Below are 26,207 nucleotides of genomic sequence, written 5' to 3'. Positions count from 1 at the left end.
CAAAGATACGACTCAAAACTCATAATAAAAAGAAACATATAGCCGATCATAAAAAGAAACCTGCGGCCAATAATGCAAAGAAAGATTTGAAGAAGAATGCCGAAAAAGGACATTAAAAACTACCGAAGGCTGATAATAAAAAGAAACATAAGGCTAATTATAAAAAGAAGCCTGCAGCTGATAAAAATAACAAAGATACGACTTATAACCCATAATAAAAAGAAACATATGGCCGACCATAAAAAGAAAACTGCGGCCAATAATGCAAAGAAAGATTTGAAGAAGAATGCCGTACCCATATTAGCAAAATGTCCGTATTAGCGCAACACTTACCTGTTTGCGCTGTCGTGAGCCGCGCCCCATGAGCGCTTCTTCCTTCTCTCGTTCGCGCTCCTCCTCGTACATCGAGTTCTCTACCTCGTCATCATCTTTCACCATCCTGAGAACAAAGAAATAGGGAAATGAATGTAAAAAAATAGATGCGAATCCTTTCTCGTGAAGCAATTAATTACGAGAAAATTTCTTGTGGGTAGCGCTTCTTGGACCAAATACAGGTAAAGGGAGTTGATCTGGTTATGCAAGGGGGCAAATTGTTCGAGCATCACGAGCACGTTACCCTCGTGAAAAAATAGGAACAAAGTGTTGCTTATGAAAAATGACCAAAGAAGACGTGGAGAAATTGTGCCATTAAGGGTATTAGAGAGAAGAAAGTGATAGTAGCAGAGGCACATTACCGAGCGACTTAGAGAGACTGAACAACCTTGCTTGAGCGGGAGAGAGAGAGACTTGCTATAGAAGAAGTTTAATAGAGGGAACTTTAACTGCTATGGTCTTATCGTCCCGAAGCCAGCCATTCCGAGAACGAACCTTATCTGTTCAGGATGAAATCCACCCCGGGCGGGAATCAAACCTGCGGCCTAGCGCCTTGAAGTTCCTAAACTCACCAGTCTGGAAGTTCCTTAATTTCCACCAGTCTCGGCTTGGTTTCGCCCTTGCGCCGCTCAGCGTCCATCTTCTGGAACAGGGTCAGTTCATCTTCAGTCCTCGCTATCAGCTGATTTACAGTCTCGTCATCGGGTACCTCGTTCTCCTCTTCCTCTTCATCGTCCTGATGCAGGATGGTCTGCAGGAATTCGTGCCGCTCCGAACCAGTCGACTTCTGATCAAACATTCCTGGAAAATACGGACGGGTGAGAAAGATTTTAGATAGTACTTCTCGAAAATAATGTAAATGTAAAATGAAAATTAGCAAGCCACTTACAATGACGTCAGCAAAATCCAAGTTGACCCGAATAAAAATTCTGACCTCAATAAAAACTGCCTTCCCCCCACAACCCCCAACGGTCACCTTTTATTAATGTCTTACTTTTCTCTTCTAGTTTTTTTTTTCGTGTCAAATTTTTTCCTCTTGACAATTTTCCGTCGTTTTACTGCCAAAACTCCTGGTGTGATTGTTCATTTTCGAGAAAATTAGCAGTTTGTTCGAAAAAAAAGTACATGAAGACAGAGAATTGTTTGCCAGACTAGTTAGCTTGGAGGGTAGCGCGTCTGCCTTGCAAGCGCTAGGCCGCGGGTTCGATTCCCTCGTGGGGTGGATTTTATCCTGAACGGATAAGGTTCGTTCTCGGAACGGCTGGGTTTCTCCTATCCTGTCTTTCTTCTCTCTTGGATAAGACCTTAGCAGTCACAGTTCTCTATACCAAACCTCCCAATTAACCCTTCGTATTGAAAGTTTTTTCTTTTGCGAAATCTCAAAAGGACCAACTCCAAGGTAGAGATCAGAGAAACAACAACGTAAAATTGTAGTGTGTCAAAAGTAAGTTTTAATTTATTTCCAGTACCTTCGACATACACATCATAAAAGGATTTCAAATCATTTTGAAAATAAAATCGCAATCTACGTATATTACATTTAAATTAAAAAAAGAGTACAAAGAAAGAAGTAGGTAGATGGAAAAAAAGCAGAGAGACTTGTCTAAAATCTAAGGGCAAAACAATAGAAAATACTAGAGATTTTGAACTTCCTAATAATCTTCCGCGCAGGCGCAGCTTCCTCCTTCCTGGTAGTGTCGCAAAATCAGGAAATGTCAAATCTCACTATTAAATCTCCTATGAATCTAAGTAGTTAAAATTAGTTACATGTGGGTATGGACTATGGAATAGTTAACAATATCCTAATCAAATTTTTTGCTAACATTCTTTTCCCATGTCCTTAAATCTCAGATCCCTTTTTATAGGAAGGAAAGTAATGTAATGGGGTCAAATTTTCATTACTTTAAAAGACGATTTGAAATTCAATTGAATTTAAGACAAAGAAAATCGTAGATATTTTTCTCTCTTGAAGGGGGAAAAAATCTGTCAAATTTTGGAAGTATAATAGAAGAATAGTTTCCTACGTATTGTTTAAAGCATAAAACGATCAATATGTACAAATTTCTACACGGGGTTTTCCTTTCTATTGATCAAATTTCGACACGGGTTTTTCGTTTCTATTGATATGAGTCTTCTCTAAAGGTAATGTTACACCAAGCGCGCAATGTTTGCAAACGTTTGCAAACAATGCGCGCTTGGTGTAACATTACCCTAAGATTTTCGCCAGAGTGCGATTATAACCCACGCACGCAGCGCCCCAAGCGGCAATCAATCTAACTCTTCCGCGGTTTACTCGCCTTATCCTCCTCCTCCTCTTCTCCTTCCGCCTCCTCCACCTCCTCTTCTTCCTCTTCCACCACCTTCTTCTTCCTCTTGCTCACCACGTGTTTCTCTTCGTCATCTTCTTTGTGCTTGTCCTTGGCCGGCGTTTTCGCACTCTTCCTCTTCTTCTTTTTCGGACTTTCGTCTTCTTCGTCCTCGTCTTCATCAGATATTTGCACCTGGAAATAAGAGAAAATGAGTGAGACAACTTGAAAAATGGTTTGATAGCGGGTAATGGTCACTGTGTAACTGCTTGTCTGGCTAGGGGACCTTAAACAGAAAATAGACCAGTGTCTAGCTCTGGGACTATAAACAGGGAGGAGAACAGCTCTGCCGTGCTAAGCGAAAACGCCGTATGTCAAAAAAATCGATTTTTGGTGCCAAATGGTTCCTATGATCCGTAGTTTGTTCTGTAGTGGTGTTCCTGTGAGTAGGACACGATGCGATGAGTTATAGAATGTGTTGAGGGTTTGTGTTAGCTTACAATGATGATTCTTCATCCGATGGCCTTCATCTATGATCATACATTTCCATTGTATCTTACTGAGAACACTCTTATCCTTGATGATAAACTCATACGTGGTGAGTAATACATTGAACTTGGAGTTCTTCATTCTACCCTGGAGGGCGCGACGTGCGAGGGGGGATCCCTTGTAGGCGACTACATTGGCAGAGGGTGCCCACTTCTCAAACTCCAGCACCCAGTTAGATAATGTAGATAGCGGTACAATGACAAGGTAAGGGCCGAGGTTTTTCTTCTTCTCCATCAGATAGGTAAGCAGTGCAATGGTCTGTACAGTCTTACCCAGTCCCATCTCATCCGCTAGGATACCATTCAGATTGTTATTATACAGGGAGGTAGTTTGTTCTGTAGTGGTGTTCCTGTGAGTAGGACACGATGCGATGAGTTATAGAATGTGTTGAGGGTTTGTGTTAGCTTACAATGGTGATTCTTCATCCGATGGCCTTCATCTATGATCATACATTTCCATTGTATCTTACTGAGAACACTCTTATCCTTGATTATAAACTCATACGTGGTAAGTAATACGTTGAACTTGGAGTTCTTCATTCTGCCCTGCAGGGCGCGACGTGCGAGGGGGGATCCCTTGTAGGCGACTACATTGGCAGAGGGTGCCCACTTCTCAAACTCCAGCACCCAGTTAGATAATGTAGATAGCGGTACAATGACAAGGTAAGGGCCGAGGTTTTTCTTCTTCTCCATCAGATAGGTAAGCAGGGCAATGGTCTGTACAGTCTTACCCAGTCCCATCTCATCCGCTAGGATACCATTCAGATTGTTATTATACAGGGAAACCATCCATTCCAATCCTTTGATCTGATACTCCTTGAGTTTTCCATTCACCATGATACTTGCTTGTTCTGTTACCTTTTCATGATAGGTATGTGCAATACTGTAATAGGTTGCTTCTTCTCCTGCATCCTTGTATTCATCATCCTCCGTCTTCTTCTCTCCTACAGCTTTGCTTGGTTCTTCTTTCTTCTCTTTCATTTCCTCATCCTCACTTCCCTCATCCTCTGAATCCTCCATGACCACCTCCCAGCCTGGATGTGATGCTAACCACTCCTTGATTTGTTTCGCTGGAGGTGCATCTTCTCCTCGCAGTTTATTATCCGAGTTGGTTTCCTTGACTGTGATTCTGAGATCTTCTAATTGTGAACTTTCATCGAGATCAAGCTTATCCATGTTGCCGTCCAAGATCTTCTGCTTGATGGATTTCTTCTTTTTCTTCTTCTCCTCTCTCATTTTCTTCTGTTGTTCCTCCTTGTGTTCCTTCACCATCTGTGTGAGGTTACTGATATACTCGTCTGTCTGAGAGAGAAGGAAGGCAAGTCGCTTGTCTTTCTTCTGATCAATGAGTTTCCTGTATCCTTCTTCATCTTCTGCCATAAGGCGTCGCATACGTTCCTTCTCGATTCTCTCTTGTTCTTTCTTCTGTTCCTTCTCTGCATTGATGTGATAGTTGATGATGGCTTTGTTCAGTTTCTGTGTTCTGGCCGTGTTGTTGCGATGATATTCCTTGAAGTCCTTGGCATGTTGCAGGACGGTTGTCAAGTACTCTAGAGAGAGAGAGAGAGAGAGAGAGAGAGAGAGAGAGAGAGAGAGAGAGAGAGAGAGAGAGAGAGAGGAGAGAGAGGGAGGGAGAGGGGAGGAGAGAGAGAGAGGAATAGAGTAAAATACCTACAGCGGAGATCTCTACATGAATTAAAGTGTAAATAAGTGATATACCTAAACTAGGTGTTGTGGTTCTGGAGATCGAGCGATCAGTGTGTGAAATGTGAATGAGTGAATGGATCTTGATTTTATAATATAAGATTACATATACTGTCAAACATATATAATTTATAAAAAATATGTATTTTTTTTTTGCTTCTTTTCAACTAACTGTACTGGAATGGTACTGTAAACTGTATGCAAAGAGGTTTTCAAGAGGCCAGTAGCTGGACTACTTACTGAACTCAAGTAATCCAGCCATAAGTATAAAGAGTAGGTTACGTACCTACACCGTACACTATTAGGTCTACTTACCCGATTTCGGCAGACAAGGCATATTTCCCCTGGATAAATCCGCATTAGCATCATGGTATAAAATCTAAACACTGTCCAAGTTTCTACTGAACAATACACTTACTAACACAAACGAATACTAGTTTATTGTTACTATTATTTTTCAGTTCAGAAAAATGCTTTGTTTCGGATTTGTGAAGCTGACAAATGTTTAAAATTGACAATTGGTCACCACCATGTTACAGTTTTTTTTTACTATTCTTTTTTATTAATATTATTTACAATGTTGAGTCATAAGGTCTCTTTCATACAGAAAAAAGTATAGAGACATTGTGAATCAGACAGTAAAACACACAGAGCCGAAATTTTTCGATTCCGTCGGAAATGGAACCCGGGACTTCTAGCCTGCAGGCCCAGAGTGACACTCGGACAGAGAAAAACCTTTGATGTTTACTTCCCCATAAACGTTATCAAATGTTTCGTGTTTTAAAAGGAGTAATATTAACACCGTGTGAAAGACATAAATAGAGTTCCAAAAACTGATAAAAAAAAATTGAATAATATTAATCGACTGGTTTTTTACAAGAAGACCCTAAATCTACTTGGGTTCTTTTTTGTTAAAACAGCCTTCCTAATGCGGAATATTAAGAATCAATTCCAAAAAGAATCATGTTGATAATCCATTATTCATCAAGATATACATACGACCTTTTGCAATATCATCCCAATAGATACATATTTTTCAATATATTATTATTAATAATAAATAAATAACAATAATATTTAAACAAACTCTAATAAAACTCAAAGCTGTTTTACTCAAAACCCCATCATCACGTTCAGACCCTTCTTAAAAGAATCCCTTCAATTTCACCACACTTCAAATACAACACAAAGGCTTCTGTGTTAGACATGACCTTATTACTAACCGTTCATCTGGGAGTGAACCAGATTGATTCACAGAGAAATCCCCATTTTCATGACTCACTTTGATTTCCAAGAGCTCATCATACTTTCGAATAATGGATGGGTATTGCTAACTCAAAGTATAGGCGTATTTTATTATCGGACTTTTTTTTTCTTGTGAAATCAAGGAGATATGAATTTTCAACTTCAACACCCTGACTGCCAAAGCATATTCCATGGTGATTCCAAATACATAGATCCCCATGTAAACACCTCCCTTAACATGAGAGACAGACTCTTTAATTTCTAGGAATTTGTTCATCAAGAAATAACAAAGTGACCTGTAGCAGCAAGTGTGGACGTTCAAAGTGGAATCTCTTTGGTTGAATCATGTTGAAAAAAAAGTCACATAAATAAAAGTCAAGGCCGTTTGACAAATAGGAGGACGCGGGTTCAATCCCCGCAAATTAATCATGAAATAATGTAAAATGATAAAAATAGTCGGGCAGGTTCATTATTTTATAAATATCGAAAAGTGAGTTTATTATAAAATTTGATTATTGTACACAGAAGAAAGAGTGGAAAACCTGTCGGTATCTCAGCAAGACACACAAACTGATACACTAAAACATAGAAGTGAACGAAAAGTCCAAAAATTTCAGGTAAAATTATATTCTGTTCCTAATACCTATCCTATAGTATACGTATTTACAAAAAGAGAGAAACCTCGGTACTTGTGCAGAAGTCAACGCAAGAGGGAGTTTTCACAATTAGAGCAGTGATTAGTGTTATTATAGGGTTAGGTTAAATACAAAAAGGAGTTTTTCTTTTCCACGGACGTGACTTCTGCATAATTACCGAAACCTCTCTTGTCAAAAGTTGTTTATGAAAATGGATCAATTTAAAGCCAACCCAAGGGTAGAGACATACTACCATCACGTCACGTCACGTAACGTGAGCTCACGGGAAGTCAGAAAGATGTAGTTCAAAATTTCCCCCATAACATTGTAGGTAATTTCGTTCATGATAGCCACACTGCTCTCACGTCACGTGAACTCAAGTGATAGTTTCCAGACCTACTGTGATTAAAACTTTCTAAAAAATTTGTCAAAATTTGCATCGCGCGGAGTGCTTCGTGAAACATGGCTCACTTCAGGTAGATTACATCGCCATTTCACAGACTTAGGTGTTTCACCGAAACCCCTCAGTTGTAAAGGTGTTTCACTGAAACCCCCAAGTTGTTTCAATGGAACAACAGTTGAATAGATGTTTCACTGAAACAACTCATATGTTTCACTGAAACTCCTCAATTTTATAGGTGTTTCACTGAAACACATCAGTTGTTTCTAATACCCAGCGCCTGTTCCAGTTCTGCTCGCTTCTGTTGCACCTTAGAGTAGAAGTAACGACACACTGCTTCCTCTGCCCAGGGTTGATAGTAGAAGTCACTGCGCCTCTCTTCCTCAGGATTGCCAACCACGTCTGTCATAGTCTGCGAATGAGAGGAAGCAACAAAACAAATGAATAAACCAGCCTCAGTAATGTGATGGGCAAGGTGTTCGCCTGGTAAACAGGAGGGCGTGAGTTCAATCCCACACGGGCGAGCTTTTTTTCTTTTTTTTATATAAAGCAAGGGTCAGAGCCCTGTTTATTTACAAGAATAAGAAATAAACAATACATAATATATGTGAATAATATATGTGAATACATAATATATGTGAAACAATACATAATACTCCAGTCAAGTGAAGACCATGTCGAGAAATATGGAAAACCTGTCGGTATCTCAGCAAGACACACAAACTGATAAACTAAAACATAGAAGTAAACGAAAAGTCCAAAAATTTCAGGTAAAATTATTCTGTACTTACACCTATCCTATAGTATACGTATTTACAAAAAGAGAGAAACCTCTCTTGTCAAAAGTTGTTTATGAAAATGGATCAATTTAAAGCCAACCCAAGGGTAGAAACACACTACCATCACGTCACGTGAGCTCATGGGGAGTCAGAAAGATGTAGTTCAAAGTTTTCCCCATAATATTGTAGGTAATTTCGTTCATGATAACCACATTGCTCTCACGTCACGTGAACTCAAGTGATAGTTTCCAGACCTACTGTGATTAAAACTTTGTAAAATTTGTCAAAATTTGCATCGCGCGGAGTGCTTCGTGAAACATGGCTCACTTCAGGTAGATTACATCGCCATTTCAGACTTAGGTGTTTCACAGTGAAACACCTCAGTTGTATAGGTGTTTTACTGAAACCCCTCATTTATCTCGAATGACCAGTGCACCGTTCCAAGCAGGAATATACCTGTTTCACTGAAACCCCTGATATGTATAGGTGTTTCACTGAAACCCTTCATTTGTATAGGTGTTTCACTGAAACCCTTCAGTTGTATAGGTGTTTCACTGAAACACTTCAGTTGTTTCGAATGGCCGGTGTACCATTCCAAGCAGGCATAATGGTATACACAGATGTTCCACTGAAACCCTTCAGTTGTATAGGTGTTTCACTGAAACACTTCAATTGTTTCTAATACCCAGCGCCTGTTCCAGTTCTGCTCGCTTCTGTTGCACCTTGGAGTAGAAGTAACGACACACTGCTTCCTCTGCCCAGGGTTGATAGTAGAAGTCACTGCGCCTCTCTTCCTCAGGATTGCCAACCACGTCTGTCATAGTCTGCGAATGAGAGGAAGCAACAAAATAAATGAATACATCGCACATCTAATGCATCACGATGAAACAGGCCGACAAATTCAAGGAAAAATCGCCGAAAATTGGAACTTGCTTCGACTGTTCACAAAAGTTTACCTTGAGATCTCGAGTCTGAGATATGATCCACTTGTTAATGAACTGTTGGGGATCCTTAGCGAAACTCAGGAAGAACTCGCGGTTAGTTTTCAAACTGTTGATGGTTTCCACTGTCTCGTGAATCTTGTTGTCCAAACTCTGAGAAACAAAGAATAAGACAAGAGAATAGAATGTGGGTCACTAGATTCATTAGTGAATGTAAATAAACAAAGGAATTTTAAGTGTGTTAAGCATAAATCCTTGTCAGAAATGTCGTTCCCCGCTTAATACACTAAATTTCATGACTTGACTTGGACTTGAAATGTCAATCTGTTTAGGTATAAACAAGGTATGTAGGTAATATTAAATACGACCATTTAATCGCCAACAGTGAGGTTCAGTCATCTCTCGGGATTCTTACCTGAATTTCCTGCTGACTGGCTGTAGACAGAAGGAAGTTGTTCATCTGAGTTTTGAGGGTGTCATCCACCTCTACATCGATGTCATAGCAAGCTGTCTGCTTCTGCTCCAAACCTTCCACACTGAAAACACAACACAACATCCCGAATGAATATTTTAGTAATTGTTCAGAAGCCACGAAAATGAAAAAGAAAGCTCCTTTTTGTGTTTAACCTAACCCTATAATAAAACTGCACAATGCTCCTTTCTGCGTTTAACCTAACCCTATAATACCACTGGTTACTGCTCATTTGTGACAGCTACTTTTTGTAGCAATTTTCCATGGACGTGACTTCTGAAGAAATACCAATATTTTTATTTTTTAAGAGGTGTGATAGAGGGAACTGTAACTGTTGAGGTTTCATTGTCCCAAAAACGAAGAATAAAGGAAGACAGGTTAGAAAACAGCCAGCCGTTCCGAGAACAACTTGCAGCAGTAGAGGGATCAAACAGTTCTACCACAAATTCGAGCCACCTATAAACCTTGAAAAGCTCAGAGCTCGACATTTTCAGCCAAAACTTCAACCGAATAAAGTTCTCTTCATATTTCAAACCATTTTGAGGATAGGAAAAACCCAAGTGATCTTCATTGAAATTTATTTAGAACTTTTGTAATTGCTGATTTCAAGAAGGTGTTTAAAAGATCGTCAGCTCAAATTGAAGATTTTTTGAAACACTCTCACACAGACAATCTTCGTGTGGTTATTCGACAAAAAATATTTCAAAATCATTCAGAGCCGAATGATAACAAATCCTTAATTTCGACATTTCTTTTATGAGAACAAAGAAGTGTTTTAGAAATTTTGAACAGTTTACTTTCGCCTTCTTATTTCTTCTCATCTCCACATTGAAGATTTTGTCAGTTCAACACCAAGTTTAGACTTTCAAAACTCCACTCCAGACCTTCAACTCCATTCCTAGATCTTGAAAACTCCAATCCAAGACTTTGAACTCCAATCCTAGACCTTGAACTCCAATCTTGGACTTTCAAAACTTCATAGATCTCAAACTCCATTCCTAGACCTTCAACTCCAATCAATCCCAGACCTTCATTAGACCTTCAACTCCATTCCTAGATCTTGAAAACTCCAATCCAAGACTTTGAACTCCAATCCTAGACCTTGAACTCCAATCTTGGACTTACAAAACTTCATAGATCTCAAACTCCATTCCTAGACCTTCAACTCCAATCAATCCCAGACCTTCATTTCAACTCCAAACGTCACACACTTCCCACCAATGAGTAGCTCAGAAAGTTTCACGATCGGGTTTGGCGACAACGGACGCAACTCAAGTCGCGTTCTTCATCCGCCAGGTGGCGCCAGTAGCGACATTTTCAACACGCGGTCCCTCGCCCAACGCCCACGCAACGTGTCCCATCTGCAGAGTTCGTTCAGTTTGGGAACCCCTGGCTTGGAGAGCTCAGGGCCGGCGGGTGTGTATGATGTGTTCCCGGAGAAGAGTGTGCGGAGTCCCGTGTCCGGCCCGGGTGGACAGCGTGGCATGTGTGGAGAACGAGGTAAAATAACTTTAGATGCCCCTTAGATGGTGGTGATTCTTTAGGAACACAGGGGGTTAAAATAACATTAAAAGCCCCTTAGATGGTGGTGATTGTGTAGGAAAACAGGGGGTGGACAAACACTGACAACTTTTAACTAAAATACTCGTAATTTTCCAAAGGTCGACCATAAAAACAGACCAGAAGTAGAAAATACCGTGTTTATCCTGCTGAGATGAGACTGAAATATCTTCCTGAGATAGGACTGCGTTACTTTAGGACTCTAATGAAGGTGCAATATACGACTATTTTGACGTGGGGATTTAGATGAGGGGCTGTTGTATAAAATTAAAGTCAACGACGTTTAAAGACACATGGACTTAATTCAGGAGAAGAAAGTCTAAAACTGGCGATGGCGGGATGGAATAGAAGCTTAAAATTTTGTGAATGGAGTTTGAGATCTATGAAGTTTTGAAAGTCCAAGATTGGAGTTCAAGGTCTAGGATTGGAGTTCAAAGTCTTGGATTGGAGTTTTCAAGATCTAGGAATGGAGTTGAAGGTCTGGAGTGGAGTTTTGAAAGTCTAAACTTGGTGTTGAACTGACAAAATCTTCAATGTGGAGATGAGAAGAAATAAGAAGGCGAAAGTAAACTGTTCAAAATTTCTAAAACACTTCTTTGTTCTCATAAAAGAAATGTCGAAATTAAGGATTTGTTATCATTCGGCTCTGAATGATTTTGAAATATTTTTTGTCGAATAACCACACGAAGATTGTCTGTGTGAGAGTGTTTCAAAAAATCTTCAATTTGAGCTGACGATCTTTTAAACACCTTCTTGAAATCAGCAATTACAAAAGTTCTAAATAAATTTCAATGAAGATCACTTGGGTTTTTCCTATCCTCAAAATGGTTTGAAATATGAAGAGAACTTTATTCGGTTGAAGTTTTGGCTGAAAATGTCGAGCTCTGAGCTTTTCAAGGTTTATAGGTGGCTCGAATTTGTGGTAGAACTGTTTGATCCCTCTACTGCTGCAAGTTGTTCTCGGAACGGCTGGCTGTTTTCTAACCTGTCTTCCTTTATTCTTCGTTTTTGGGACAATGAAACCTCAACAGTTACAGTTCCCTCTATCACACCTCTTAAAAAATAAAAATATTGGTATTTCTTCAGAAGTCACGTCCATGGAAAATTGCTACAAAAAGTAGCTGTCACAAATGAGCAGTAACCAGTGGTATTATAGGGTTAGGTTAAACGCAGAAAGGAGCATTGTGCAGTTTTATTATAGGGTTAGGTTAAACACAAAAAGGAGCTTTCTTTTTCATTTTCGTGGCTTCTGAACAATTACTAAAATATTCATTCGGGATGTTGTGTTGTGTTTTCAGTGTGGAAGGTTTGGAGCAGAAGCAGACAGCTTGCTATGACATCGATGTAGAGGTGGATGACACCCTCAAAACTCAGATGAACAACTTCCTTCTGTCTACAGCCAGTCAGCAGGAAATTCAGGTAAGAATCCCGAGAGATGACTGAACCTCACTGTTGGCGATTAAATGGTCGTATTTAATATTACCTACATACCTTGTTTATTTTCTCTCTCCCTCTCTCTCTCTCTCTCTCTCTCTCCTCTCTCTCTCTCTCTCTCTCTCTCTCTCTCTCTCTCTCTCTCTCTCTCTCTCCCTCTTCTCCCTCTCTCACTCAGTTCAGTTGACAAGCACATGTTGATATTCGATTCTCACCCTTTTCAATAGCATTAACCCGTTCTGGTGGACTGTGCAATTTATGAGTTTTTTTATCAGAGAAAGCCAGCCAGCCTAGTTAGCTTGGTTGGTAGTGCGTCTGCCTTGTAAGCGCTAGGCCGCGGGTTCGATTCCCGCCCGGGGCGGATTTTATCCTGATGGGATAATGTTCGTTCTCGGAACGGCTGGGTTTCTCCTATCCTGTCTTCCTTCTCTCTTCGATTTCGGGACGATAAGACCATTGCAGTTACAGTTCCCTCTGTCAAACCTCTTAAAGAAAAAAATCTCTTTTGGAAACTGCACTATATTCACTATAAACCATAGGAAATCAAAGATCATGCTCCATCGGAATTGGTTCCGTTTCTGAAAGCTAGGAATCGACCATTTATTTATAATTTTTACCCATTTGCAACTGCTCCATTACTACTAGATCAGTACTAGGTCCTTGGCTATCTATTCAAATAGAAAGCAAACTAACTAATCAAATTATCTACTTGCCAGCCTGGTTAGCTTAGTTGGTAGTGCGTCTGCCTTGTGAGCGCTAGGCCGCGGGTTCGATTCCCGCCCGGGGTGGATTTTATCCTGATGGGATAATGTTCGTTCTCGGAACGGCTGGCTTTTTCCTATCCTGTCTTCCTTCTCTCTTCGATTTCGGGACGATAAGACCATAGCAGTTACAGTTCCCTCTGTCAAACCTCTTTAAAAAAAAAGACTTTATGAAGGTAAGTTCCTCAAGGGCTCAATTTTGTGCCTAGTGGCGCTAAGAATGAATGGGCGTGGCTCTACCCGAATCGGCTTTATTTGGTTGCGGCTCCCTAAGGTAAAGTTAGTGGATACCCAGTTTTACTTATATATCTTCCCCTTTTAAAAATCTCTCGACGCACCACTGAGTTATAAGAATAAGAAGGTATTGTATTTTTATTACCCCATTTATTCATCTCTCTTCGATTTCGGGACGATAAGACCATAGCAGTTACAGTTCCCTCTGTCAAACCTCTTAAAAGAGAGAGAGAGAGAGAGAGAGAAAGCCAGCCGTTCCGAAAACGAACCTCGTCTGTTTAGGTGAAAATCGACCCGGCCGGGAATCGAACCTCGAAACTAATTAGACTAGCCACCTAATTAGACCTATACTTTTTTTTTTAGAAATTAGGTAGGCCTATTCATGTTTTTCCTTATCATGAGCTGTTAAGCCCATGATAATGAATTACAGAAGAGGGTTAATCGGAAGATATGGGTAATTATTATTATTATTATATTTTTTTTAAAGTACCTACACTCACTACTCATATTATTATCTCGCGTTTCAAATCCCTTTGACTCCCCTGTAGGTATTTACTCAGAGGTCATATCATCCCGAAATCGAAGGGAGAAGGAGGACATAATAGAAGAAAGTTAGCCGTTCCGAGAACGAACATTATCCGTTTAGGATAAAGTTTCCCCGGGTGGGAATCGAACCCGGGACCTGGCACTTACAAGGTAGATGGAATTATTCCGAACAAAAACAAATCAACAAATCGTGTTTCATTTCCCTAACTTAATCATCCTAGTTTGCTTGGAGGGTAGCGCGTCTGCCTTGTAGGCGCTAGGCCGCGGGTTCGATTCCCGCCCTGGAGCGGATTTTATCCTTAACAGATAATGATGTTCGTTTTCGGAACGGCTGGCTTTCGTCTATACCGTCTTCCTTCTCTTTTCGATTTCGGGACAATAAGACCTTGGCAGTTACAGTTCCCTCTATCAAACCTCTTCAAAAAATAAAAAAACATTTCCTTGGGAAGTTGAAGGGACCCATATGACACAGCTAAATGATTGAGTCTCAGATATAAGTACTTGGGAGTTTATTTTCTGTATAATCCATATTTATTTCTAAGTACCTACATCAACACTTTATCTAAGTTATTCATATCTATTGTTTCGCGAGTCTGATTAGCTGATTGATAGTTTGTGTTGAACCTAATATTAGGTGCTTAAATATCATACCTAATTAGTAATTAGTTTGTATTTGTGACAATAGGTTTTAATTACCGCAGTGTTGTTGTTTTGTGAATATTGTTTTATTTCTTATTTATATTTTTTTAAGCAAGTTGGTTCTTAAAACTTTAACAGAATAGCTCAAGTTTGTGTCGACTGAGTAGGGAACAGCTCAGGTCTATGGCAAAAAACTCATGTCGGCATACCTATGAACCTTATCTATATGTCGGCATACCTTATCTATTTAGGAAAAAAAATCCACCCCGGGCGGGAATCGAGCCGCGACCTAGCGCTTGTAATGCAGACGCACTGCCCTCCAGGCAAACAACCATAAAGGTTGGGTTAAGGTTATACAAATCTACCATTAGGCTACACAGCCTTTAGAGCTTATTCGAATCTAGGCCCTTGTTATTATAAAAGCGTTCAATTTATAAAGCTACATAAATGTTTATGTATATTGCTACATAATGTATAGTGTAGGCTGTAGGGCTTGAAATTTTGTTTACGTCATTATGCCTTCATAACCAAACAGGAAAAGTGAGAGGAAGATACAAAAGACGAGAGAGAGAGAGAAAGTGTGAAAAAATATTGATGATAATAATGCAAAAAGAAGAAAAAAAGGAATGTTTGAGAGAGAAAAAAGAGAGAGAGAGGAAGAGAGAGAGATAAAGAGAAAGAGAGAGAGAGAGAGATAAAGAGAAAGAGAGAGAGAGAGAGATAAAGAGAAAGAAAGAAAGAGAGAGAGAGAGAGGAAGAGAAAGAGAAGATGAGAGAGCGACAAAGAGGGGATGAGAAAAAGTGTAAGAAAAAATCTTGATGATAAAGACGAAGTGTGAGAAAGCGAGAGAGAGAAAAGGATAGAACGTGAGAGTGAGAGAGAGAGAAATATTGTAGAAACAGAGGGAGAGAGAGAGAGAGAGAGAAAAGGATAGAGAAACAGAAATGAGAGACAGGTAGAAAGAGAGGTATACTGACGTAAGTTAAAAGAAACACAAAACTTGATGAAAATAAACAAAATAATAAGAGAGAGAGAGAGAAAGTGAACAAGAGGGAGGAAGAGAGAGAGAGAGAAAAGTGAACAAGAGGGAGAAAAAGAGAGAGAGAGAGAGCCTGAAAGAGAATGAGGGGAATAAGGATTAAAAAGTTCATAAATCATTTGTTGTGTTGAGAGAGGGAGATAGAGAGGGGAAAACGGCTTATTGTGTGAGTACCATACCAGAAGCGTATAATATGGATATGAGACGGAAATGGGATAGAATGGGATGGGATAGGGGTGGGATTGGGATGGGATAGGGGTGGGATTAGATTAGGATGGGCAGATTTTCGGTAGATATAGATTAGTGGTAATAGGGAGAAGAGGGGGGAGGGGGATTTGATGAAAACTTTCAGAAACGAAACACGAAAAACTAACATCCTTTAAGAGAATCAAATTGATATGAAAAATTGTAATACCTATAGGTAGGTATCTATTCTTACTGGTGCATGAATTGCTTGTGGTAGAGGAATCGGTCTCACGACCTGATTGGGATTTGAACTGCCCTCACGAGGCTGAGTATCATAGTATAGGTAGGTCTATATGATATAGCCAGAAGTACAGGATGTACCATACGGCGTTTAGCGATCCATTGGTCTTGTTGGACATGATTTGAATGCTAAGGTTGTGGGTATGTACCGGGTTAGGCTTGCTAAAACTGTGGATTTTTTTTTCTTTTTTAATTAATGCAAGCATGGCCTAACCCGGTACATAACCACAATGTAAAGCTCACTCTAAGACTTGGGTGTAGGGACAAACAGCCCTAAAAGTTGGGTTAAACTTGTAATTATTATTCTACAAAAAAGGCTGTGTTCCTGATCCATTCAGCCTTCAATATTGATTCAAAATGGAGGACTTGGACTCCAAGGCGTACACCTAGCCTGAACAGCCTCCACTGATTCAAAATGGCGGCACCACACAGAGGGGACCCAAACTCCCAGCCCGTCAACATTTCAACCTATCGAAAGCACGTGTATAGGTAGGTACCTGAAAATTTTCAGCATTTTACCTACATTGCCTGTTCCTCCTTCTTCTAATCTCTCTTCCTATCCCTCCCTCTTCGTCCCTCCTTTTCCCCTCTCCCCCTCCCTCTTTTCATTTATCTTCCCCTGCCTCCCCTTCTAGTCTCTCTTCCAATCCCCCGTCTTCTATTTCCTCTTCCCTCTTCTCAGTCTTCTCCTTCTCTCCCTCTGTTCCTCCTCCTCTTCTGCCTCCCCTCTCTCATCTTCTTCCTATCCCTTATTCTCTTCCCCTTCCCTCTTCTCTCCTTCCTGGTCTCTCTTCTTTCTGTCCTTCAATCTCCTTTCACATCCTCTTTCCTTCCTCTCCTTCTCCTCCCTGCTCTCTCTCTTTCTCCTTCTGTCCTTCCCTCTTCATTTCTCTTCCTCCCCTCTCTCATCTCTTTTCTATCCCTACCCCTCCTCCCTTGTCAATCCGTTTCCTTCCCATCCCTCTCTCCTTCCCCCTTTTCCCCTCCTCTGATTTTTCTCTCGCCAAATTACAGGGGTATTACAGTGGGATTAAAATTTTTACAGCTCCTCGTAACAAGAAACGTGTTGATGAACCCCAACGTTATGGGCTTAACGCTTTAATGAGAATTTATTTCTGGAAACAGGTAGGTAGGTAGTACCTAATACCTACAGCAGTACAGCACATTATCTGATACCTACAGCACAGTACCTAATACCTACAGCACAGTGTATGATACCTACAGCACAGTACAGCACAGTTTATGTTACCTAGGTATCTGATACCTACAGCACAGTGTATGTTACCTAGGTATCTGATACCTACAGCACAGTGTATGTTAACTAGGTATCTGATACCTACAGCACAGTTTATGTTACCTAGGTATCTGATACCTACAGCACAGTGTATGTTACCTAGGTATCTGATACCTACAGCACAGTACCTAATACCTACAGCACAGTATCTGATACCTACAGCACAGTATCTGATACCTACAGCACAGTATCTGATACCTACAGCACAGTGTATGTTAGCTCCTAGGTACCTACAACCCAGTGTGTGATGATCATTTCGAGCTTCTCAGGTTCCTAGGCTATAATGTCAGCCACTTACACTCAGACCGTGTAACAGACCGCGGTCTATTGGATTTCAGATCTGGGTCTGTCATACTGTCTGAGCGTGAGTGTATTTCACTTTAAGGACCGGTGTCACACTTTGAGATAATGAACTATTAAAGTTAATCAGGCCAGCCTAGTTAGCTTCGTTGGTGGCGCGTCTGCCTTGTAAGCGCCAGGCCGCGGGTTCGATTCCTGCCCGGGGCGGATTTTATCCTGATGCGATAATGTTCGTTCTCGGAACGGCTGGCTTTCTCCTATCCTGTCTTCCTTCTCTCTTCGCATCCGGGACGATAAGACCTCCGTTGTTACAGTTCCCTCTATCAAACCTCTTGGGAAAAGACTTTTACTTCTGAGGAAAGCACAAACAACCAGAAAAAATGCAACTTCATGTGCAAAATTACATTCTCTACAGAATACTATGTATATTTGGATTCATCCTTACAACAAAAATATATTTCAACAGGAATAAAAAATACAAATATAAAAATATAAACAAATTACGAAGACAAAAGTAAATTCGAAGTTTTAAAAATCAATATGGTACATACAAAATTTTCATAAAAGAGGAATAATAGAAACAAAAATAGAAATTTACAAAAAAGACTTTGGCAAATGATCACAATGGTAAAATTTTGACATAGGTCCCTATGAGTATTTTTAAATTATACAAACTATGCATACTCGTTCTTGTTTAGGTATCACTGATCAGAAGAAAATTTAATAGTAAAGATATGCAATATGCATATAAAAATTATTTTGATCACGATAAAAAAAAATAAGTAATACAAATATGTATAGAAAAAATATTTTTGGACTGTGTGAAAGAAAATGAATATGAAAAGATAATTTATTTAGTGACTTGGAAAAAATCTTCCTTCTCTATTAACAATTATTCATGTTGAACTATTGATGCAACAATCCCTACATTGAGTATTGCAATCAGAATGAAGTAAGCTGTAAGTTTTTTCTCAATCATTTTGTATTTATCCGTCTGTAAATGTATTTGTCTGCCCACTACAACAAGAACAACAACAATACTCATGAATTCAAACAAATTTCCATTCTAGGTACAACAAGAAAATCATGGTATGTAATATCCTAAAATTATTATTATAAACAATCCTTGAATAAATTAAGTTTGAATAAAAACTAATGTAAAATATTTTTTTGTGAGTCGTTTCCTCTTCCTCCTTCTCAAAATGGTACTTTGGTACCCTATACATAAATTAAGAATGAATTCGTACTTCATGTATTTTAATATTATGAAAGCAAAATTTATAATGTATGAATACATAGGGACATAGATTTTATGTCTTTTGTACCTTTATGCTGTTAATGAACGAGCTAAATGGGACGAGGGAAAATGGAACAGACAAGGGAAAGTGGGGAAATGGAACAGATAAGGGGAAGTGGGGAAATGGGACAGACAAGGGGAAGTGGGGAAATAGAACAGACAAGGGGAAGTGGGGAAAAAGGAACAAAGGGAAGAGGGAGAAAAGGAACAGACAAGGGGAAGTGGGGAAATGGAACACACAAGGGGAAGTGGGGAAATGGAACAGACAAGGGGAAGTGGGAAAAAGGAACAGACAAGGGGAAGTGGGAAAAAGGAACAGCAAAAGGGAATAAAAGGGAAAAAGAACAAGGGGAGAAAAACTAAATCTTCTTAACATCATTATCCCTGGGGAATTTATTAAAAATAATCGCAATAATTACCCTTTGTTTAGTGCTTCAGGTACCCTTTTGACGATTATAAATGCAAATATGTTTACGTTTGTTTATTTTGTTTTTAATAGTATTTAGTATTACTTCCAGACGTTTTTAATTATTTATTTATTTGAGTAGGGAAAACATAGCCAAGTTGAAACTGAGAGAAGGTTGAAGGAATTAAGATTCATAAGGCACGAAAAACTGGGAATGCAGACTTGGCCTTTATTTTCTGATCTCACCACTTTTATAGGCCGACATTTTTGGATAGGAACTTGGCCTTTTTTTTCACATTTGTGTTTTTGTGGGGTTATCTCTGACTCGAAGATAATGTAAATCATACAAATATGCATTAGAAAATTATAGTTTTTTTTAATCAGAATAAACATAAAATAATACAAACATGCATATCTAGTACATTATCTTTGTATATTATGTAGGTACCTCTTTTTCAATATGCATTTAATATACCTAAATATGCATAGTAAAATTTTCTTTAATTAGAAGAAATGCACAAAAATGCAATTAGAAGAAATAAAATAAATATGCATAGTTATCTTTGATCACTAGAAAATTGTAATACATAGTACAAAAAGGCATAATTATTTTTAATTGCAAGAAAAATTGGACGAAAAATGCATAGGGAATTTGTTCCATTTTAGTTCTTAACCAAATTTTTGGCACAGAGTATTATCAAATTTTATCATACAGAAATTGTAGAAATATTTATTAGACATACAGGACAATATCCTGATAGCCTGATCTCACTGATTTAGCCTGGTCACATTGAGCAGAATGACCCCAATCAAGAGAGCAATTAAGGAGCGCGGTAGCGCTCCGCCCCGCCAAGTCAAGAAAGTTTGACCACGCTACTAGAGATATTAGACGCGACAGGGAATAAAATTTATTTAATATTAGAATACTAGTAAAATAGGTACACAATAGGGTTGCATGGAAGGGACTGACTGACGTCGACCCTATTTCAGTAGAAAAAGGGTATTCAGGGTAAAGAAAAAGGGTATTCAGTAGAAAAAGGGTAGCAAAAAGAAGAAGAAGACTAAAAAAATGAGAATTTCAGAGGTTTGAGAACTAGCACAGTTTGACAAGTCAATAAAAAGGAAGTAAAGTTTGAAAATTTTCGGGAAAAATTAAAACTTTTAATTAATTTATTTACGAATCAAAGTTCAAAACATCACACCTCCGGAATATTTCACTCCGTTATATTTTCTCCCAATTTGACCAGCCTATTTACTCATCTCGTGAACCACATGGTTCGGTTGTATCCACCGCTATCTCACCGGTTATCTTGGCGGAATGCGGTGAGTTCTCAAACGGGCGCAGATGTATCTGTGAGGAAGAAAATATTACCGGTGTCAGGAATGTAGGAAAAAAAGCTATGAAAAATTAAATTTAGGATAAAAAAATGTAAAAAGTAAATAAGAAGGTGAAAGAAAATTCGAAAAACCCATTTCTCATTACCTGCCCTGTAACAACGTTTCGCGTTATATGCAGGCCAGATTTTGGGTCACTAAGATTTTTTTTCCTCAGAGATATTCATAAATCAACAACAGCTGCCGCACCCCAAGACACGCTAGACCAAAATCTAGCAACATTAAATTGCAAAATTTATTATTTTGCTACAGCAGCAGCAGCAGCAGCAGAGGTATTCATTGGGAAGGTTTTTTTTTTTTTTTTTTTTTTTTTTTTTGAGAAGTTTGACAGAGGGAACTGTAGAACTGTAACAACGGAGGTCTTATCGTACCGAAATCAAAGAGAGAAGAAGGAGAGGAAAGGAGAAAGCCAGCCGTTACGAGAACGATCTTTATTTGTTTGGGATAAATTTCGCCCCAGGCGGGAGGAATTGGACCCGCGATCTAGCAGTCACGCTACCTTTAAAGACAACTAGGCCGAATTACTTTCTTCGAAGAAAATTGAAAGTAAAAATGTTATTCTTACCTGTAAATGCATTACACACTCGTCACACCTGGACAGGTAGGGGAAGTTACCTCCTGATTTGAGAGTAGCTCGCTTAGCATGGGGATATATCCTGACTAGCGTTTCCTGTGGGAGAGAATATGTAAGTACCATTTAAAATCCTTACTTAAAACTGAATCCTTGAAGTTGACAGCAGTCTCCAGTGTTGTGTCTCGCCTTACACATCCCACGACTTCAGCTCGGAGCTGTCTCTGGAAATTCAACACACGCAATGCACGTAGTTCAATCTGAGCTTTTACTCTCAGATCTTTTGACATGGTTGTGGGTAGATTGCTGAGTTCCTGGATGCGGTGTGCTATCTTATTGGCAAGTCTGTTCTCACGGGCAGTCAGCATTTGGATGGGGTCTAGTCCAATAGGTTTGTTGAGTAGGGTGAGACGTGCCAGCTTCATACCAGGGGTAGGAGGTACAGGAGCATTGGGTTGATCGGGACCGGTCTGTTCTCACGGGCAGTCAGCATTTGGATGGGGTCTAGTCCAATAGGTTTGTTGAGTAGGGTGAGACGTGCCAGCTTCATACCAGGAGTGGGAGGTACAGGAGCATTGGGTTGATCTGGACCAGGGGCATTGTCATTCACATCTCGTTTTCCTGTGGATGTAAAGAAGAACAATATGAAGAGATGAAGACATGTATGATAGAAAATAAATTTAGACTGTAGGTATCAAGTATTCCTCCCCAGTTTATTTCCAATCAAATAAATTAATGTTATTTCAGCATCTAACCCAATTTGAACGTTGAAATTTGCACTGAGTAAGGACTTTATTTATTTTTTGTTATACGTTATACTATTGAGATCTACATAATTACCCTGAATTCCCATTAGGATTTGCTGATTGAGAGGTTGATTCCTTGCCAGCTGTCTGTATGCCATGATTTGAACCTTCAACTGCTGCAGTTGATTGGGATTGAAGCACTGCTTCCCGTTGTCTTGATTGTTTGAGATGCTTCTCTCCTTGAGTGCACATCCCCCCCCCATTTATTAGTGTATGGACTCTCACCCCCCCCCTCTACAAAATCTCAGATACAGCCCTGGTTAGATTAGAAGGAAATGTAGAGTTTAAAATCTTTAGCATTGTTGAAGGGTATGCTGGAATCAGCTGACAGTATGATATGTTGGCTCTTTGTGACACTATTCCTTTCCATTCAACCAACTCACTACGTTGAAATTTGCACTGAGTAAGGACTTTATTTATTTTTTGTTATACGTTATACTATTGAGATCTACATAATTACCCTGAATTCCCATCAGGATTTGCTGATTGAGAGGTTGATTCCTTGCCAGCTGTCTGTACGCCATGATTTGAACCTTCAACTGCTGCAGTTGATTGGGATTGAAACACTGCTTCCCGTTGTCTTGATTGTTTGAGATGCTTCTCTCCTTGAGTGCTAGCAACTGTTGATATCTCGGATCATCTTCTAATCCTTGCTCCTTCATCGTATCGATAGCTCTCTGGAGAGCAGCCAGATTTTCCTGCTGGTCTCCTTGTGGTGGAAGTCCGTTGTTATGCGGGATGTTCATGTTGTAATGGGAGGGTGTGTTGGAGTCCATCTGATGATTCTGAGGAGTAGGACCAGAGGGAGGGTTAGAGTTAGGACCAGCATTAGGATGGGGTGGAAAGTTACCGGGATGGTTAGGATTGGGAGGGTGGGCATGGGGACCTGGTTGGAAGTTGTGAGGTGCATTGGAAGGAAGGTTAGCCTGAGGGTTGGCCAGATTTTCCTGCTGGTCTCCTTGTGGTGGAAGTCCGTTGTTATGCGGGATGTTCATGTTGTAATGGGAGGGTGTGTTGGAGTCCACCTGATGATTCTGAGGAGTAGGACCAGAGGGAGGGTTAGAGTTAGGAGGGGGATGGTTAGGACCAGCATTAGGATGGGGTGGAAAGTTACCGGGATGGTTAGGGTTGGGAGAGTGGGCATGGGGACCTGGTTGGAAGTTGTGAGGTGCATTGGGAGGAAGGTTAGCCTGAGGGTTTGGTACATTGGGACCATGAGATGGGTTGTGTCCATGGGGCATGTTCCCAGGGCCTTGCTGATGATGTGGAGGATGGCCCATGTTACGACCAGGCGTGTGAGGGCCCATAGGATGGTGACCCATCTGATGATGCATGGTACCACCAGGATGTTGCGGAGTGCCAGGTGGTTGACTCCCGGGAGGATGTTGATTACCCCCCATCGGGTGATGTGGCCTAGACATATTCTGGGTATGACCAGGCAAGTTATGTTGGTTTCCAGGGATATTGTGATTGCCTGGTTGGTTGTGAAGGTTTCCTTGAGGTGGTGGATTTTGTGGCAGTGATGAGTGAGAGTTTGGTTGAGGGTGTTGGGGGAAGTTGCTGGGATGCATGCCATGGGGTATACCAGCAGGATGTGAGTTGTGCTGAGGGTTTGTCTGGTTGTGTGGCCCCCCGGGATGATGGGGAGGTCCCGTATTATGCATTACGTTTGGAGGGTGAGGTGGTCCAGACACATTGGGAGGAAGATTATGGGGTGGGTTGGGTGGGTGTGACTCTGGGGGGTGGTTGGGAGAATCCAATGATTTAGTGGTAGTGTTCACCATGATGTCTGAAATGAAAGTTCAAGATAATTAATTAATGAGTATAAATTAATAGCTATATTCAAAGAATTCAAACCTATGCATTATGATTAATCAAACAAATAAATGTGTTAAGTTACAAATCATTGTTCAAATTTCACTACCGCGTAAGTCAATTTTTCCAACTTTTCAGGAGACAAAAAAAAAAAAAAAAAAGTGGTAATTTTCCCCCCCCGAAAAAAATTTTTTCCCAATTTTTAGGAAAAAAAAAAAAAAAAAAAAAAAAAAAAAAAAAAGTGGTAATTCACTATCTTTCAAATCACTGTCAGGTTAAGAGGTAGTGAGTGATATTGTTGATTGTAATGCGCTCTGTTGTATTTTTCTGAAATGTCTTCAAATCATCGTGTACAGGAGAGAATACCAAATCCAATGATGTGCATATAACTCAATTTTGCCAAAAATCAACTTAAGCGGTACCTAGTGAAATTTGAACGACAAAATGAATTTTTCAATTTCATATAAGAACCTTGATAATTAGCTAGATCCCCTTTGGGGGTGAGCTATTCATTTTTAGACTTGGACTCAAACCAACAACTTCCAGATTCCAAGTCCAATTCATCAACCACTACTTACACCACCAAGGTTCTATAAACAAACAGATCTACTCAATGACATTGCTCCAGGCATACTGAAGGCAATCTGCATGAGGGTTTTCCAAGCATTTTTGGCAGTGAAAGTGAGGCATGAAAGTAGCGTATTGAACATTAGTATCTACCTATTTTGTATTTTGTACCTATCTGAAGCTACACCCTACACTACAATGTCTATAATCAAGATACCAGCTTCAGGTTGATCAAAACAATTTTGTGATTGGCGGGTAGTCCCCTTCTATGGAATTTTAGGTTCACAATGTAAATGGAATTATTTCAGCATAAAACGCCTATTCATTTAGACTAGAAACACATCTACGTTGGAAATTTAACACAAAAGCCATTTTACCGGTTGCAGATACCTAAAGATAAAAAGTAAAAAATGAATTCAGATTGTACAAGTTGCGGAAAAAAAAATCAAAAATTCGAATTTCCCGCCAACTTTACACGCGAAAAGGCCGACGATGGCCTACGATGGCCCTGTTCATAACCACGGCCTGAAAGTGAGGCATGAAAGTAGCGTATTGAACATTAGTATCTACCTATTTTGTACCTATCTGAAGCTACACCCTACAATGCAATGTCTATAATCAAGATACCTGCTTCAGGTTGATCAAAACAATTTTGTGATTGGCGGGTAGTACCCTTCTATGGAATTTTAGGTTCACAATGTAAATGGAATTATATTTCAGCATGAAACGCCTATTCATTTAGACTAGAAACACATCTACGTTGGAAATTTAATACAAAAGCCATTTTACCGGTTGTAGATACGTCCTGGAATTTCTAGAAGGTTGTTGGTTTGGGTTTAGTTCTGACTGTAGGTCTTACCTGATTGTGGTCAATGCCGATTCGTAAAATTCAGGAAAACTTAGCGGTCGCTTAAAACATACATTTCCCGAGTTGCTTGTTATAAAAAACGAGTCAAATTTGTAAAATTCACTCCAATAAAGGCAAAAGCTTGACAGAAAAAGCTCCAAAACTCTCCGAGTTTAGGTGAAAAATTGAAAATCAATACAACAATACCTACTCCAAACTTTTGTTTTTATTTTTTTGTTGAGTGGGTCTGCACACTACGCGGTTTTGAGGCGCTCCCGTACCATGTACTTTTTGAGAACTTCGGAGCTTTTTCCAAAGATAAAGAACTTTTTAAAAAGCTAGGTGATTATGTATTGGAAAATTAGATGGGTATCTATTTTAAAGAGCTGGATAAAATCATACAAGAGCCATTTGATAAGTTTTCTTTTCTTTTTCTGTAAATGAAAGCCCAAATTTAAAGAGATGCACAGAGAAAAATTAACGTTTTTTTTATACCATGACATTTTTGGTTAATCGATACCAAAATATCGAGATCGAATCGAAAATACGAAATCGAATTTCGAATAATCGAATTTTTAAAACATAAACACGTGCGACGCTGCGACGTGCTTTTTGAGAATTTTGAAAATTTGAAGTGGTTGGTGGTTGAACTTTTTGGTTTCTGATTTCTGGACTCTTGGGCTTTTCTTTCTGCTTAAAATCTGCGTTGGTTATTTGGTTCTGCCCCAAGTTCTTTCAAGAAGAGTTCAAGGGAAGATGTAGTGCGTTCCCGAGTTGCTTGTTATAAAAAACGAGTCAAATTTGTAA

The 26,207-nt window shown here is 39.6% G+C and overlaps 3 protein-coding genes and 1 long non-coding RNA gene across 4 annotated transcripts; 1 reads left to right on the top strand and 3 right to left on the bottom strand.

The window, feature by feature from the left end:
* Positions 1 to 12: 12 nt before the first annotated feature.
* LOC103511385 (ATP-dependent helicase brm) lies at positions 13 to 25,604 on the bottom strand. The gene is made up of 17 exons (XM_026825157.1): positions 25,413 to 25,604; positions 23,230 to 23,960; positions 22,632 to 22,980; positions 21,960 to 21,986; positions 21,512 to 21,834; positions 21,360 to 21,464; positions 20,656 to 20,750; positions 9,346 to 9,466; positions 8,946 to 9,083; positions 8,682 to 8,813; positions 7,484 to 7,622; positions 3,547 to 4,776; positions 3,132 to 3,355; positions 2,750 to 2,873; positions 945 to 1,173; positions 334 to 439; positions 13 to 18 (listed from the first exon to the last, which is right to left on the bottom strand). Exons 2-17 carry the CDS (start codon positions 23,953 to 23,955, stop codon positions 13 to 15), a joined length of 4,074 nt encoding a protein of 1,357 aa, XP_026680958.1. The 5' UTR covers positions 23,956 to 23,960; positions 25,413 to 25,604.
* Positions 6,641 to 7,628, bottom strand: LOC113468334. The gene is made up of 2 exons (XR_003392121.1): positions 6,995 to 7,628; positions 6,641 to 6,856 (listed from the first exon to the last, which is right to left on the bottom strand). It is a non-coding gene; the product is annotated as an uncharacterized LOC113468334 (long non-coding RNA).
* On the bottom strand, positions 8,287 to 9,501 carry LOC108252656 (SWI/SNF-related matrix-associated actin-dependent regulator of chromatin subfamily D member 1-like). The gene is made up of 3 exons (XM_017444970.2): positions 9,346 to 9,501; positions 8,946 to 9,083; positions 8,287 to 8,813 (listed from the first exon to the last, which is right to left on the bottom strand). The coding sequence occupies exons 1-3, from the start codon at positions 9,484 to 9,486 to the stop codon at positions 8,658 to 8,660; spliced, it is 435 nt and encodes a 144-aa protein (XP_017300459.1). The 5' UTR covers positions 9,487 to 9,501; the 3' UTR covers positions 8,287 to 8,657.
* On the top strand, positions 10,320 to 10,943 carry LOC108252655. Its single transcript, XM_026825162.1, has 2 exons — positions 10,320 to 10,438; positions 10,603 to 10,943. The coding sequence occupies exon 2, from the start codon at positions 10,623 to 10,625 to the stop codon at positions 10,926 to 10,928; it is 306 nt and encodes a 101-aa protein (XP_026680963.1). The 5' UTR covers positions 10,320 to 10,438; positions 10,603 to 10,622; the 3' UTR covers positions 10,929 to 10,943.
* Positions 25,605 to 26,207: the final 603 nt, after the last annotated feature.

Source organism: Diaphorina citri, unplaced genomic scaffold (assembly GCF_000475195.1).
Source record: "Diaphorina citri unplaced genomic scaffold, Diaci psyllid genome assembly version 1.1 scaffold709, whole genome shotgun sequence".
NCBI classification, from domain to species: domain Eukaryota; kingdom Metazoa; phylum Arthropoda; class Insecta; order Hemiptera; family Psyllidae; genus Diaphorina; species Diaphorina citri.
The sequence above is the reverse complement of the archived record's forward strand: the minus strand, read 5'-3'. Positions and strand labels throughout refer to the sequence as shown.

Bases quoted from the DNA above. Each gene is read 5' to 3' on its own strand.
- LOC108252656 (XM_017444970.2), bottom strand. From the start codon at position 9,486: ATGTTGTGTTGTGTTTTCAGTGTGGAAGGTTTGGAGCAGAAGCAGACA. The intron at 9,084-9,345 runs GTAAGAATCCCG...TTTGTTTCTCAG, and splicing joins CCAGTCAGCAGGAAATTCAG to AGTTTGGACAACAAGATTCA. The intron at 8,814-8,945 runs GTAAACTTTTGT...TCTCATTCGCAG, and splicing joins CTCAGACTCGAGATCTCAAG to ACTATGACAGACGTGGTTGG.
- LOC108252655 (XM_026825162.1), top strand. From the start codon at position 10,623: ATGAGTAGCTCAGAAAGTTTCACGATCGGGTTTGGCGACAACGGACGC.
- LOC103511385 (XM_026825157.1), bottom strand. From the start codon at position 23,955: ATGGTGAACACTACCACTAAATCATTGGATTCTCCCAACCACCCCCCA. The intron at 21,465-21,511 runs GTTTTAAGTAAG...TCTCTCCCACAG, and splicing joins CTGTCAACTTCAAGGATTCA to GAAACGCTAGTCAGGATATA. The intron at 7,623-8,681 runs GCGCTGGGTATT...TCTCATTCGCAG, and splicing joins AGCGAGCAGAACTGGAACAG to ACTATGACAGACGTGGTTGG.